This window comes from Sylvia atricapilla, chromosome 3 (genome assembly GCF_009819655.1).
Source record: "Sylvia atricapilla isolate bSylAtr1 chromosome 3, bSylAtr1.pri, whole genome shotgun sequence".
Lineage (NCBI taxonomy): Eukaryota > Metazoa > Chordata > Aves > Passeriformes > Sylviidae > Sylvia > Sylvia atricapilla.
Window position 1 is genome coordinate 56,866,982 of NC_089142.1, and position 16,427 is coordinate 56,883,408.

General features: G+C 44.4%; 2 protein-coding genes across 3 annotated transcripts; both read right to left on the minus strand.

The window, feature by feature from the left end:
* Positions 1–786: 786 nt before the first annotated feature.
* On the minus strand, positions 787–12,254 carry PNLDC1 (PARN like ribonuclease domain containing exonuclease 1). 2 transcript variants are annotated; one of them, XM_066315443.1, is made up of 19 exons: positions 12,177–12,254; positions 11,639–11,696; positions 11,444–11,517; positions 10,471–10,504; positions 10,226–10,349; positions 9,519–9,607; positions 9,152–9,258; positions 7,693–7,772; positions 6,577–6,714; positions 5,903–5,972; positions 5,586–5,671; positions 5,306–5,361; positions 4,184–4,248; positions 3,271–3,324; positions 3,013–3,055; positions 2,390–2,489; positions 1,763–1,938; positions 1,506–1,604; positions 787–943 (listed from the first exon to the last, which is right to left on the minus strand). In XM_066315443.1, the coding sequence occupies exons 1-19, from the start codon at positions 12,250–12,252 to the stop codon at positions 877–879; spliced, it is 1,596 nt and encodes a 531-aa protein (XP_066171540.1). In that variant the 5' UTR covers positions 12,253–12,254; the 3' UTR covers positions 787–876. The 2 variants fall into 2 exon arrangements, with proteins under 2 accessions (XP_066171540.1, XP_066171539.1); XM_066315442.1 differs by having other exon boundaries at positions 4,184–4,251.
* Positions 12,255–13,230: 976 nt separating this feature from the next.
* Positions 13,231–16,189, minus strand: MRPL18 (mitochondrial ribosomal protein L18). The gene is made up of 4 exons (XM_066315445.1): positions 16,030–16,189; positions 15,408–15,588; positions 13,741–13,975; positions 13,231–13,438 (listed from the first exon to the last, which is right to left on the minus strand). The coding sequence occupies exons 1-4, from the start codon at positions 16,079–16,081 to the stop codon at positions 13,367–13,369; spliced, it is 540 nt and encodes a 179-aa protein (XP_066171542.1). The 5' UTR covers positions 16,082–16,189; the 3' UTR covers positions 13,231–13,366.
* Between the last annotated feature and the right edge of the window lie 238 nt (positions 16,190–16,427).

A 16,427-nucleotide genomic window follows, 5' to 3' on the forward strand; every position in this document is an offset into this window, starting at 1 on the left:
TATTAGGTGAACATGGGCCCCATCCAATTAAATATGACTAATGACATCTAGGAACCATTATATGGAAAGCCTGGATCAACAGGTTATTTTTAAGAAGAGGAGATTAAAAAGAAAAATCTCTGAAGACCAAATTCCCTGGATTGACAAAAAATCTAGCTGTATCAAGAGAAACTGATCTACAAAGCATGTCTCATGCTACTTTGGATAAAGGACTGCTCACATGCTGTGCACCAGAAGCAAACAGAAATGTGTGCTGACTCACCTGACCTCTACATACTCCACAAATTGGAACCTGATAAATTCCACTAATCTGTGTCAAACCTCAGCTACACTGCCACTGAAAATACCAGTGCATGAGACTACACTGAGAGCACTGCAAATTATTTACTATTCCCCAGAATCTGTAATGAGCCCCAAGAGTGGTTTCTCCATCAACTCTGCCCATTTTCATTTGGTTAACAGTGACATTACCCCCGCTTTAAAAGTGAAGCTAAAAATAGCATCTTTCATTTCATAACTTCCCAAACTTTATCAGAAATGTGCTTCATGCAGTAAGCACTGGCACTGGAAACAAAGTGAGGGTCTGAATAGCTGCAAAGAACCTACACAGGACCAAAGTAAATTAGACATTGAAACAATCATCTCCCCCTTCAGGAGGAGATGATGCTTTCAGCAGATTACAAAATACCACAAATTGAAAACCAACACATCCCTTTTAAAAACATATCTCCAAGAAAAAAATTCAAACAGTAATCATAGTTTGGGGGGGGGTTTTGTTAATTTTTTCTCATATTTTATTGAATTAAATGAAACAGACAAACACAAGAAATCAGATCAGCATTCTTCTTGTCTCATCTCTTCAGCAGTCCTTTACAGTCAACAACTACGAGCTCCTCCAAGCACAAAGGCCAAGACAGACCACAGTGCCACAACACCAGAGATTCTAAGAGACAAGAATAATAAAATTCTGCTAGTTAGTTATATTTCCAACTTCATTTTGTGTTTGCTAAGCCCTCAGATTCTTTTCCAAACCATGTCAAGGCAGAAATTCACTCTTCATGAGTGAATTCACTGTCACCACCTCACAAGAGGAGTGCACTTTGAATCTGGAATTCTCTCCCACTACCAAGCTTTCAACTCAGCTGTAGAAAAAAACTCACATCCATCCCACACCTGAGATTATGCCTGCTTCTCATCAAGCTTATTAGAGCTGGTCCTACACTCACTAAGATTGCCACCTCTCTACTGTGAGAGCATATACCTAATTGCTACCCACAGGGTAACATTCCTGGGTTAACCACGAGTGAGATTAAAGTCCAGTCGCCCGGGGCTGAAATCAGCTCATGAGCAGCCACTCAGCAAGCAAACCTGCTTCTGAGTCCCCTGTTCCTCCGAGAGGCTGGCAGGAGAACACTGCAAACACGTGGCAGGCTGCTGCTGTGCCAGGGCCGCGGACCTGAAGGGAATGCTTGCCCCCGCCCCATTCCCGTGCTCCCGCAACTCACTGCAGCAGGCAGTTCACGCTCGGCGAGTGCCTCCAGTGGCGATAGACGGAGACCTGCAGGTGAGGGTGGTGTCTGTAATCCCGCAGGACGAGCCTGACCCTGCAATGAAAGTACGGCTTGAGCTCAGCCCGCAGGCTGCTTACAGCACCCCACAGCTCAGGGCTGTTTCTGTCCAAGAGCTGTCACAGCAGAGAGTGGGACAAAGGCCTGGATCAGAGGAAGTAAGGACTGAAAATTAAGATTTTCTGATCACTTACTGCTTGTATTTATTGGAGAGCAGAATGAACTGGTTCTTTGAAAGCCGTCTGACATCAAAGCGACAACGAGCTTTAAACTCGTGGTAAATCTGCCTCTCAGTCAGCCCTGGCCAGCCTCGGACATGAACAACCAAGGCAGGGGGATGATGGCAAGGAGCATCTTCCCCAGAAAAATTCTGGAAAATGTACAACATCGAAACATATCTGAATTCAGAAATACTATAGAGGCACTATTAATATTATCAGAAAATATGCAGAACATGACAAATAAATGACAGGTTGTATAATACTGCTGCTGGTGTAAAATTAATTTTTTTTCGCCCCAAGATTCATCGAAATATCATCATAAAAGCAAACTGTCACAACTACCATGGAGAAACTACCCAAGAAACAGCAATGTAAACTGGCTAATGGCATCTTACAGAAAAACAGCATGAATACATTTTGCAAAGCAGAAATTCAACTCATTGGCCATTTTAAAAGGTCCACTGCATCACTTGCATGACCACAATTTCTGCCAAGGTGGGCCCCAGCACCAGTGGATTCCTCTCCTCTAAGGAAGCTCTGAAGTAGGCTACTGACCTATGCACCCCACCAACAGGTCACAGACCTGCAATTCATACGCACAATGCTTGAAACACCCCCTCGGATGAAATTCACTTTGTTCACATGCTCAGCTAACACGGTGAGATACTGCGAGAGAGAAGGATCAGCCTCCACTGTATCACTAAATCAGAAAACAAAAGAGAACATAGTTTTGTTTCTCCAGTGCTGCACTGCTACACAGTGTCAAGCTCTTCAACTAGTTATAGAACAGATATTTCAGATCTTAGTACCTTCCTACAGAAGTCAAAAAGCTGCAAGAAAAGGGAACTTAACTGAAGGCACTGATTCACAGAGATTTCAAAAATGGAAACTAATGGAAAATTATTTGACCCTTACCCAAGTGAACTGAACTTGAGAGAGCTTGTTCAAGAATAAAGAAGTCACAATGTCATTTCCCAACCTCTGAGCCATCACATGGCCCCGATTTCATTTTTAAAATGTCAGCTTTGACATAAAACTACTACTTTCAGATTTATAAAACAAAAATCTAATTAGAACATGACATTTCCAATAACACTTTCTTTTGTCCAAAAGGAAGGCCAGCCTGCAAAACAAAAAGTCAGCCAGAGCAAACGGAAGATTGTTTTCCATAGGAAAACATCCCATGTAATGCAATTTTCAGTCAACACTTAAACATTACTTACTCTGTGGATCTGCACAGTAGCAAATGAGCTGACATCAGAAAAACTAGAGAAAGGAATAACGAGATGGCATTACAAGAAAGCTAGAGAAACACAGTTAAATATATAGAAACCAAAAATGCATTGAAGCACAGCTAAGTTACTAAGAGCAAGAGACTGTATATAAACAAATATTTCTTAGCATCAAATAGATCTAGAGAGAAGGAAAAGATTGCCAAATCTCAACACAATATCTGAAGGAGTTTTGAAGAAGCGTTTTACCTGAACCACAGAGAAAAGCATCATAGCCTGCCTCATGAGGAAATGTGTTCTCAGCTGTAAGTGTCGAACAAAAACAAGAAGAAGTAAACACATCTAGCATGCTGTGAGAACGACTACACTGCAGAATCCAACTCATAAAATCCACTATTCTGGAGGTTCTTTCCCCCCTCCCTCATCTCTGTTCCCTTCCTCACCCTGAAAACTTCACACTCAGTAAAAGGTCTGTGCTTCTAGCATTCATTTTAAAGCAACACCAAAAAAGAAGCAGCAGTTACATGAATGTCTGAAATTCACGAATGTATGAAAAGCTTAGCAAGATGCACGTTAGAAATTTTTAACTTTTATAAAAGTCTAAACCAAACTGTGTCGTCTATGTTACTGATGGTATGGGGACCATTCCAAAACACAGGAGGCCCTGTGCTGCAGGGCACAATGCTGCCAGAAGCCAGAAAACATCTGCCTCACAGCCTGTATCACACCATGTCCTGGACACAACCTCCTGCACAGGCATCACTAACTCTGCACAGCAGCCACAGAGCTGCTGCTACTTTGCCATTAGCTCCTTCTACTTTTCCTTCTAAGACAGGTGTTTCCCACCTCCCCTTGCCCCTTCCAAGGGCTCCTGACTCTTCACAGCCCAAGTCAGGTTCAGCACAGCCCAACATAGTGTAAATGCTGTCTGTACTGGCGCCTTGAGGCAAACCTGCCCTGCATTACCCTCAGCAGCTAGCAGGGACATGCAGAACACACATCTTGGGAGCCCAGACTTTGGGTCTGGACAAAAATGTGTTATCAGCAGCTCTGGGCAAATTCAGCAGACCTACTGGCATTTCCTCATGCTTTACATGTGCTCACCCATAGAGTACAACAAATCTCTTTTGATCTGACTGTGAAGATTTGCTTAACAACATACCATATCTTGAGCAGCCACTTGCAAGAGCTATAACAGGGCACGGTGGACCTTTGGGATTCAGGTTGCTGCTGAAGACAAGTGGATGTGTGAGATTGTCTTTCCTCAGCATGTTAGAGAAAAGTTACTGTTCTCTAGTGATCTGTAGTTGCATTTCAGAAAAAGCTACTGGAGATTTTAAAATGAACTTTGGTAGGCCTCGAAGATAAGGCCAAAATTCTTACTTTAGTAATGTCTATCAGTTTTCTTCCTGAAAAGTAACTCCAAAATATTTCCTTAGTCTCTTCCCTCACTCAAAACTTGTAAGCAGAAAATCTGTTCTAATTGCATACAAAAAAAAAGAGAGAAGAAGAAAAAGGAAAAAAAAAATGTAACCAGAACTAAAACTGCAGGGAAAGAAGTTGATTAGATGGTTCTATTTGAATGGGGAATCCTGGAGGATAAACAGATACCCCTGGAATGACTGAAATAAAACAAAGAATCATCAAGCAGAATATGCAGTCTGAAATTGCTAATAAATAAACCCTCAAAATTCCAGTACTGTTTTTAAAAATGTATTAATTTTGCATCTCCTTCTTGGGACTAGGGGGTAATGGGAAACAGGCAAAATATTCCTTTTCTTCACAAAATTGACATGGAAAAAATTAATTCACAGAAGTGTGAAATAAGTCTCCTACCAGATCATGACTAAGCTCATGAGATACAACATCTACTCATGTGCTCCATTTGAACACTGTCTTCAGTTACTGCTTTGAGCTCAGTGCAGCCCTCTCTTGGGACAGGCATTTGAAATTAGGACGTATTTTCACCAAGAACTGAATCTTACTCATTTCAGAGCACGACATAAACAAAATAATTCTCAAGCTGCATGTACAGCTGTATGCAAACCAAATTTGTGATCAATAATGGCGATTCCATGTGAGAAGTGACTCAAAACAAATAATTTACTACATAATTCCTTTATAAGAAGGATGTGCAAATCCTTTGCTCTTAAATTCAGAAAGACAAGGATCCAATTGAAAACATTTGAGAGGAGGGAAACTATGAACGTGGGAAATGGCTTACTGTGAAATATCTTTCCAAAGACGACAGGGGTAGCTGAAAGCTCTATTGGTCGGCACCTACCTGCACAAAACTGTATACACCTCCAAAAGACTAGATACTCGAGGAAACAGACATTTCTATGAAAGAAAAATGTATTAGAAAACCAACCACAACAGACCTTACAGTGAGTTCAATTACTTGCACTGCCAGTTTGTTAAATGAGATCTAAAATTAGAACTTCCCAAGGCAACACTGAGAACTGGTTGCAGTTCGGTTATTATCAAAGGGCACTGAGGAAAGATATCCTCTCTCTTGGATGAAACAAGTTTGAACTTCAAACAAAAAAACCTGTGCATCTCACCTTTTGCACATATTTTGTTACAGTCTTGGTATCTATGATGACAGGAAACAGGTTGTGAATGTTCCTTTTAAACTCCTCATAGCTTTCTGAAAGCAAAGCACAGGTGGAGAAAATCCAATGGAATCACAAAGAAATTAGGAAAGAGAAGTGATGGCAGGCAACAATGCCCTTCCAGCATTTAGAATTCAGAAGAGGCAACCAGCCCTGCTGCTTGCTAAGCCCTGCAGGTGTCTGTGGTGGCAAATGGCCACTGCACCTCCTGTTCCACCCCCAGTGCAAGGGCAGCAGCCCAGTACAGCAGCTATGCACAGCAGTACCTGGGAGGGGCCTGTAGAACTTGTCATGAAGATGCATAAGGTCCATAAGCATGTTGTGTCCCACCAGGGGCTGCAGGAGGAATATAAACATAACAGCCCATTGGAGCACATTTCTGAAGAGAGCTCAGAGATAAACAACACAAGCACACTCCACAGGTAACAACTGTGACCCTTTCCTCCAGCAGACAACATCCACACACGCTCACACAGGAATCATTCAGGCTGCAAGGCTCACAGGAGGACTATTGCCTGCAGGAAATCAGACTTGTGGACTCTCTGAGAGGGTATTGTTTCAGCAGCATTCTATTTTCAGTGGACCTAAGTGGATTCTCAGTTCAGCTGAACAGGGTTCTAGCCATCAGGTTTATATGCTCACTCGCAAGGGCAGGGAATCTTTGCTGCACATCGCCCATAGTCCTCTTAAGCTGAAATCCATTTGATAAACTGCACACAGAACATAAGAATTTCCACACAAAGTCAGACCAATGGTTCACATAGTCAAATAAACTGGTCTGTTGCACGCTGAAAAGCACAGCTTTCCCAAAAGGCAAAAAAATCTGCTCAGTCTTCTTAGATGGTGACTCAAAACTGTAACACCTGGATTTTTAATATTGCATTTGACACAGCAAAATTAAAAAGAAATGAACAGTGAGAGCAGGGTTAAGGCATTTTACCTTCTTGGCTTTAACAAGTATCTGGAAGACATTGGTGAAGCCCCGGGCAGAGAGGAGAACGAGCTTTTTCTGACAGTGGTCATAAGGAGAGTTCTCCAGAAGCTGACGGTACTCTGGACTCACTTTTTTCACCATTACCTGAAAAGAACAGTCGCTGAATCTCAGCCTCCCATGTTAGTTGTATGTACACTGCTTACTGGGGTTCACTAATGCTGAAGTGAAGTTCAGCTTCAAGGCAATGAAGCACAGAAAAACTGCATCCCCTGGGACCTTGGGACTGTCTCACTTCTTTATGCAGATCAGTGCTCCAGTAACTAAACAGGCCTGCTCAAAGTGAGTCTTAATTGTGCTTCTCTACTTAAGAGGATTATCCCTACCAAAGAGGTTTTTTGAGTACAAATTAACCAAATTCAATTTAACCTGATAACGATATTTTAAGTTCATGGTACCAAAAATGCAGAAACAAACAGCAATCCTACAAGCTGAGTCCCTAAAGGCAATGCTTCAGATGAGAAATCTGAGTAAATCCGATTCTGGGGACGCTGGTTATCAGAAAAAATGAGGACTGATGCAAAAAAAAGATTTCTGTAAGCTAATTCTAAGCAACTAACTGATATCATACTCCCACCCTCATAGTTGAAGAAGTCCACAATAATAGCTTTAATACAGAAAATATGCACTGAATGTAAAATATGAGTAGTGAATAGCAAAATAGCAAATCACAGAGTAAAAGTGAAGTTGAAAGCAACTTCATGGTAGAAGTCAGCAAAGGAAAATCCCAGAAAACACAAAAGCTGAACATTCTTGTGAAGGTATTGAAGGAGAGACTTAATAAAATCTGAAGACACAGAAAGAGTGCCTCCAGAAGTGTTCCAAGGAAAAGCATTTCTATTTAAAGGGATTTTGGGGCTACAGGACAAACAGAAACCAAAGTTGCTCTGTTTTCTGTATCCCTTTTCTTAGGATCCCACAATCAGTATTTCCTTTGTCATTGTCTTCTCTTCCTCGATTGTATCATTAAAAGTACAAGCAGCATTTCAGAGTCCCTACAAGAACGACACTCCTGTCTGTCCAGATAGAAATCCTCTTTTCAAAAGGTTCATATTTCCATCTCACCTTCTTGTCTCCAAGAGGTTCTGTCCAAACATTTTCAAGAGCCTGCCTCAGAACCAGCTGAACGTCAAGCATCTGATAGCCTATGAGACACATACACCCCCCCAAATTTATAAATTAAAAACTATTATTATTATTAATATTAATTTTTTTAAGCAAAACTTCAGACCTGCAGACAAGCCTACTAAGGAAAACACATCATTCTAGACAGAAGGACTGACCAGATGTTTCTCCCCCAACGTTTAGAAAATATTCCTCAACATATGATCCTGGTAAGTTACTGTAGATGAGGACAGAAAGAAAACAAAACAAACAAAAATCACAGACACACACAACCCCCTCCCCCAACAACAACCACCACAAACCTGCAGAAATAAACAAAACATTTAAAAAACTGCAAAAATCAGTGAAAATTTCAGGCAAATGAGCTTTTGTAAGGACATGAAGAAAAGGAATAATTGAAGAGGGAGGAAGGCTACTACTCTGAAAAAGACACTCTCTGGTTTTGGACAGTTTCAGAGCAACAGACCCAGAAGCCAAGCACACATAGGGTGCCAATGCGTTTTCCCCCACAGCTGATAAGGAACTAACCCAGTCCTCTTCTGAATAGCATTAAAAGAGACACCTGAATCAGTCTTCTTGCTTACTTAGATAAATGTCTTTCTTATCACAGGTGCTCATCACTGCCAGGCTCTATTAAAGTATCAGTATCATATCTAGCTGATAAAGCAGATAAAAAGTGCAGCACAGTCTCCATCCCTCCTATTGCACACTCTGCAAAAAAAGTCAACAGACAAAAGCCTTGAATACTCTGCTTTTCCTAACCTTTTCTATATTTTATTCCCTGACCTAGACAATTAAGTTTTGGGTTCTGTGAGGAAACCTACAAATTATTCCCTGCAAAAATTCCCTGTTCTTCAAATCAGCACAGAAGTTCTTCAGCTCTGTTATAGTGCTCCCAAAACCTAACATGGGGTAAGTGGCCTGTTTATTCCCACTCGCATATATACGCCTCCATGGGGCTCCTGCTGCTCCACATGAGAGGGCCTAAACTCTGAAAGGAACGGAAGAAAATAAACAAAAAACCAGATCACCTAGGATTTAAAATATGTAAAACATTACCCTGATTCAGAGTAAATACAAATTCTCTAGTTGCTGCTCAGAAGAAGCACAAAATGGAAGTCAATTACCACAAAGCATGCTCCAAGCATCCAGACATCCACTTCTGCTTCAGAAAGACCCACCACCCCAACAGAGCAGAAATGCAGGGCCCAGAGATGAACTCCTGACAAGATCTAAAGTATAAACTGGGGTAAAGAGCTGTAAAGGCAGGATGGGCACTGATGCTTTCTCAATAAAGCAATTCAACATAAAAAAATGACAGTTATAGTCCCAGAGGTCCACAAGAAATTACAAAGCCACTCAGAGCCCACAGGTGTGTAAGAGAGGCACTGCTCCATACCATTCAGATCCTGCAGAATCATAGTATCCTCTTCTTTTGCTGCAGCTATCCAAGAGGTCACTTCATCAATAGCTTTTTTCAGGACATCCTTGTCTGCACTACTAGTGCTGGATGAGTGGAAAGAGGCAGTGTGAGCAATGCTCTTTACAGGTGAAGCCTTGTGCCTTCCTGTAGGAAAGCAAAAGCTTCATTTCCCAACATGCACCAAATTCTCCACATAATATCCTGTGATCTCAATCCTCCTTCAGACACCACAGCAGGCTGGAACAGGTGGCAGTGAGGGATTCAGACCAACACATTTCACTATTTCTGCAAAATGTGATCTGAGTGAAGCCGAGCCGTGAACACAGTACTGAGAAGTGCTCACCTGCAGACTTTCCAGGTGTCTGCCAAGAGGTGCTGCCTCAGGACCTTCTCCTGCACCTCATTCATGTACGGGATTCCATCTTTGAGGAACTGAGGGGGGAGAAAATGCCAGGCTGGTTACATTCCCCTGGATTTTCTCACAGCACATTAGAGAATTAACAGGTTAGTCAGGACAAACTGTAGGCAATCCAACAAGTACAGAGGAAAGAATATTTATCAACTATAATCAATTTTTTTGCTCTTCTTTTTACCTTCCCTTTAAAAAGATGCTCCCAAGAGTCAAGAAGTCAGATGCTTCCTGCCCAAAATTGCAGAACAGTACTCTGAGATGAGAGAGTCTGAATTTTATGGGAAATGTGACAATATATAGGATGCTGGTAAACTGATAGTTCTGCACCTTCATAGATGGTAAAGACACACACCAGGCAGGGTCTGTTTAGTAAATCCTTACCTCACCAGAGATAGGTTTTGGGGTTTTTTTGAAGCAGAAGAACCTGCCTGAGGCTGCTGAGGATGTGATTATTGCCTTTACATTAGTTCAGAAAAAACAGCATTCACTACCCCTATTTATAATGAACTGCATGATGCATCCATACTCTAGGAAGATGCTATTTACCCCAGAAATGTAACATTTAGGGATACTAATCTGATTTCTTCTACAGTTGCACAGATTTTTTCTGTTCTGCATTTCTGGCAGAGATTGCATACCTTGTTGTAGTCAAAGCCATAATGAGACAGGAACTGAATACTAGATGCAGAGAGGGTGAATTCAACATCCCTTATTCCCAGTGTTGAGGGAAAGAGAAAAAAGTTGTATGAATGGACCACATACCTAAAATGAAAAGAAAAATACCTCTAAAAGATCATTACAAGAAATAACTCTGCCCAAAGGGAATTATGCATAAAATCTCTACTGCATTATCCTCATTGTAACAGAAAACTGTTTTACTTACTTGTTTGAATTTTCTTTTGAGAATATTGCCAGCCCTACAAGAAAGAAACCTCTGTTGAGATGGCAGTGTTTAGCTGGATGTCTACAGATAGTGTACAGATTAGATGAGGGATGTGAGGAACCCCTGAAGAAATACATGTTTTCCATGCACAAATGTCACTGTGCCAATCCTAACAGCAACTGCCAGGCCACTCCCTGGATTCCTGAGAGCTGAATGAGACAAGCTTTCACTGGTATATGGGAAAATGAGTCAAATCTGAATTAAATAACAAATAGTCTGAGCAATGGGCAAGGGGTGAGATGGTGATGAGTCTCTGACTGTGCATACACAGACAAGTTTCTGGGTCCAACTACACCACAATAATGTTTGGAACAAGCTGGTACCACCACAGAGGACTGATGCATGGGGTTTACTTCTCAGGTTCTTTTTTCTTCTATTAATCCCTTAAAGGCACATTAAGTTCCTACACACCTCAAGACTCTGAACAATATTTCAAACTGGTTTTGAGCTGGCTTCCTGACTCCTTACTGGTTCTTAACTGTCAACAGCCCTCCTCCACAGGGCCTTTCTCATGCTGATTTGCTATTTTAGGAGTAGCAGAAATAGCAGCCTTTATTTTCCTCATAGTCCCCTTACTCATAATGCACTGCATCAAATGACACAGCTTTGAACAGGAGCTGCTATCATATGCTTCTTGCTTGCATCCTTTGATTTAAAAGCCTTGTATTTTTAACTGCAACCTTTAAATATGGTCAACTTTAGACCAGTAAAAACTACACAGCCCACCTGACTTCACATTATTTATTAAAAGGCTGATAGTGTCAAACATCAGAGGGAAAAAAAACCCAACAAGCAAACGTCTCTGGAATGAGTGAATTAAGGCCGGGGCCACCTGCAGGCCCCAGCTGTTAGCAAAAGGCCAGTTACCTGCACGACCTCGGAAGATAACTTTCCATCTCAGAGCGGCACTTACCAAGCTGAACAACAGTGAAGTGCTGAACACTCTGCCTGGCCTTCTCATACCGCTCCGCAGGGGAGTCAAACAGGCTAGGAACAAAACCGGAATTGGGGAAAGGAGAGCAGACATATGAAGGGTTGCTATGCACAGGTTGTTCTCACAGGGCTAGAGCAACAAGTCTCCCTCATATTTCAAGTCCAACAGCTTTACCTGGGCTCGTTGTTTTGCAGGGAAGTTGAATGCAAACCAGTAAACTCCGTATCAAGGGCTGTTGAGGTGGAAAGAGCACAAGAATCTGAAATTTGAAGCATGCGCTTCACCAGCACCAGGACGGGGGCCTCTCAAACAACCTCTTCACCGTAACCTTTGTCACACCACAGCAAGCAAGCTCGGGAGAAATCGCTGTGGGGCTTACACATCCAGCTGCCTCGCTGCTGTGGCACGATATGGCAGGGACGCCTTCCTGACGCCCCTCAGGAGGGGCCTGTCTCACCCTGTGCTGTGTTTGTGCCCCCATCCCGAGCCCCTACGGCCCCCGGCCCCCAGCCCGCCGAGCCGAGGCCAGCAGCGCCGTCGGGGTTCCCTCTCCAGCCTCAGCGCTCGCTGCTCTGGTCGCAGCAGCGCCATAATCGGCTGCAGTACCCCTCAGTGCGCCCAGGTCCCTACGTCGGGCAGGGGCCAGCAGCCCCCTGCTCGGGCGGGGCCCGAGGGCAGCACTGCGGCCGGACGACACGGCCCCGACGCTCACCCACGAAGGCGGCACGGAGGATGCGGCGCCTGAGGCGCGGCAGGCGCCAGGCAAAGCCCTCCGCGCCCACCTCCATCGCCGCCCTCCCGCAGCCCGGCCCGGCGCGCCTGCGTGCCCGGCGCTGCCTCGCGGGGCGGGCCCCGGCCGCGGGAAGGGAGGGGAAAGGCAGCGCACGGAGCTGCGAGCGTGGGCTGCGGAGTGGAGAGGCTGCGAGTCCGCCCGGCACAGCCCGCGCTCACAGGAGCGCAGGGGCAGCTCCTGCTGCGCGTCTGCCGAAATACAGCTCGCCCAGAGGCCATCATTATCTGAGAGTTGTTATTGTTATCAACCAACAACTAGGTAAAAAGCCAGTACAAGTGTTTTTTCTCATTATGCCATCTGAACACAGGATTTAATACAGATGCCAGAACCAGGCCGGGCTCACCCCGCACGCTGCGCTCCCTTCTGCCCCAGACTCGCAAACACGAGGCACAGCTACAGCCCCAGGACACAGGTACAGCAGTGGCACTGACCAGGCTCGGCGCCCTGAACTTGCCTGTCCGAGGGGCTCCAGCACACTGTGGGGATTTCACAGCCTGGTCGTACTCGAGCGCTCTGCCGAGGGATCGGGCAGAGACTGACAGCACCAGCCTGTGCCAAGCAGCAGACAGACACACAAGGGGAGAATGGGGCTTCTTGTTCCCTAGAGGAGGCATTTGTGCAGCTTCTCTCCTAGACCTATCCATGTGGTTAAGCAGTTAGAATCTCCGGATTGCAGGAAAGGTGCAAAGATGAGTTGGGGGAGTTTAATCTTTTCACCAAGATTTGCGCATTACTTTATCACGGTTCTGAACACTCACGTTATGACTACACTTTGCTAGGTTAGGTTGGCAGTGTACAGGGATCAAGTATCAAAGCATTTCCAGAGTTCAGGCTGGAACAAACAAAATCAAATATTAAAAATAAAATGTATTTTTAAAACGTTGAATTATTAATAAATCATCAAGCTGAACTATGGAAAGTTTATTCTAGCCTTAAAGGTGTTGATCATTTTAGAATAAAGAATATGACACACTTCTATCCATTTGAAAATATTTTATTACAAGATGACACATTCTAACTTTTTCCAACTCCGGACCTTCCCTCTGTCAGTACAAAAACCTAAAGAAGTGATCCTTGTTCTTTGGAAAGTCTTCCCAACGGTCTCCATTTTACCGGTAGATTCTTCGTGGCTCACGCAGAACGACACCACCCTCCTCCATAGCTTTCTCAAATTCCTGAATCTTGATTAAAAGATAGACACAAATAAATACAGAAAAAAACCAAACCCAAACCAAAACCAAATCAAAACAAACAAAAAAACCCACCCAGCAGCACTTAAATATTAGTGGGGACATGTTATATGGAGGGACAGATGTTAATAGCCTCACAGAAGTATAATACCAGGAACTGCAGCTTGTCAAAGCTGCCCTTCTGAGTGTTGCAAGGACAGATTGTCAAGCCACATAAGAAAATTAATGGTGAAGAGAAGTAGAATGCCTAAAAAGGAGGAAAGGGCCAAAGGAACAAGGAGATGGGTACTTGCCGAGTCACAATGGCGTTCCCAGGGGATAATGGCTTTGAAGTTCACAAAGTTGATTCCTGCTTCCAAGCAGCGCTGTGCCATTACTCGGCCAAGGTTCTTGCATGCAGTTACTCCCTTGGGACTGTACAAGTGTCTCTTTATGGCCCACTCCCGGGTAGAGGCAGATACCACAATATCTCCGTTGGGGCGCTCAACAAAGGCTTCTACATAATGCTGTGTCCGCTCAAGCCGTAATCTGGGTGCAGGAAAGAAATAACGAGATTGTTATGTCTTTTCCAGAGAACACAGTCAAATGCTTAAATTACTCCCTTTAAGAAATAAAAGTGAATGTTATATTATATTATAATATTATTTTGCTTACTAAGACACAAAATAGGACTCATGTTAGGAGGAAAGGGTTAACAGTGGAAGAATGGTGAGGAGGATTTGCTTAAGTGACCTTGCAGCTGGGAATGCCAGGGCCTGGAGAATAACACTGTGGGAAACCCCACGTATTATGCCTACTTCTGTTTATCCTGTGTCTGTTTTGAGAAGTAGAATCTCTGTGTAGAGATAACACAGGTGCTTGAAGAGCCTTGGAGGCTCTCTCATGGATGTGCTTGAGCTCCCTGTTTTGACAGACGGAAGAACAAAGCTCAGAGATCATAACAGGCACAGGGGAGACCGCAGCATGATGGTAAACCTAAATGCCCTTAATAAACGGATGCAAACAGCAGGCACACCTGCACAGACTAGGCCTGTGTGTCTCTGCCTAGGTGGTGCCTTGAGATCCTCCAGTTAGCAAGGTAATGAAATAAGTGTACTCTGCATTTCAGCAATAGTTTTGTGGTTGTTCAGCTGCCTGCCTGTGTCAACTCACACAACTCCTACTACTAACTCAGAAGAGTGAAATTCCAAGAGCAACTTTTCATCAGTTACTCAGGGCCACAGTCCTGTGTTGACTCAGACCAAGCTGACCGCCTCAGACTGCCTCCAAACCAAGCACTGTACACCTGCACAGTGTGGAACAGATATATATAAAGGGAACTGCTCCAACAGAAATGGAACTTTAGGGTAACTGTGCAGTCCCTTAAAGGCTTGTGCTGACACAGCAGGTAACAACTTGTTGAGATCTGCAAGTGGTTAGAAAGTACCTCATAAGCCTCCATGAAAGAGCAGAATATTTATTAGGAGCAACTATTTCTTACTGCACTGAGATAGACTTTCCTGGTAAGAACAAATTGGATGGTGCTCTCCTCACGAGAAAAAAATAAAGACTTTGAAATGCCATCTTAAAATACTTATTTTCCAGAGGACAAGTAAATTAAAACAAAATCCACAAACATAAAACAACCCCAGACTATTATGGTGCCTGAAATAAAACCATGAAGCATGGTAAGCACAGAAGTGAGAGAATCCCAAGTTAAAAAGCTGTTGCTTAAGCAACGTAACAATAGATGGTTGCCTTAACAATAGATGGGAAAATCTTGACCCCATATGCTTTCACATGCTACTAGTCCACTGTTCCCTGAATACAGAAGATGCCTGCTGATTAAGAAACACTAATGTGATAATGTATTCAGCAACCCAAAATACAGATTTTGTATGAGGGTTTATGGGGTTTGTTTTGGTTTTTTGTTTTTTTTTCGTTTGGAGTCTTCATTTCTCGGAGTAACTTCCTGACTCACCTGTGCCAGAACTCACGCTTTGGCCACGTTGTCTTCCAGCCACGCTCCTTCCTAGCCAGGGCCATCTGCTCCAAGTTCCGAGGATTTCTGTTAGTGAAGTTTGGGGCAACAACCTCATTTTCACTTGTGTCTACTTCAGTCTCAGTTTTGACTCTGGCTGTAGTTGATGCTAAACGAAGACCTTGTGGGGGAGAGCAGATAAAAATACCACCAATGATTTAAAAAAACACGTAGTGCAGACAGCAGAATGGATACAGTACAGAATGACACAGCTTACAGAAGTCTGCCGGGCAGAATCATCTCGCTTTTATTTTTTTAAGCACTTAACAAATGAATGACAAGACCTCAGCCTGTTTCCCCGATTTATGAGGTGAACTGCAAGTATACTAACGCCGTTTCTAAACGCGTGAATACGGGATTCCTACGACCAGAGCTTTACACAACCCTGAAAGCGAAGTACACAAGGAACCAGAGACAGCGCTGCAAAAAAAACCCAAAGTATAAACCCTTGATCCTAGGCACAGTAGCACCGCCAAGACACCCAGCCGCCGGACGGCCGCAGGAGCACGGGGGCCGCGGAGCCGCCGCCGAGAAAGGCGGGCACGGCGAGCCCTGGGCTTACCCGCCGCACGGAGCCCGCCGGCCGCCAGCAGCAGGCGGCTGCTCAGCGCCATGGGGAGCCGGGCCCGCCACAGCCCCGGCGGCCGCCGCTGCCCTCCCTGCGCTCAGGGACACCCGGGCGCCGCCATGCGCGAGGGGCGGCGCTTCCCGCGGAAGCGGCCGCGGGAATTCCGCCCGGGCGGCGGGGTCGGGCGGAAGCGCCGGGCACGGGGCCGCTCCCGCCCCGCCGGCTGAGCCGCCCCAGCGCCGCCTCCCCGGGCAAGGGCGCCCGTGTGCTCTTCGCGCCTCTCACAACAGCGCAAAAAACACTGCCGCGACTCAGGCCATCATCTTTTAACTTTTCCCCGTGGCAGAAGGGGTTTTGGAAATGCCGGCCTACAGAGACTGGGTCGGCTTTTC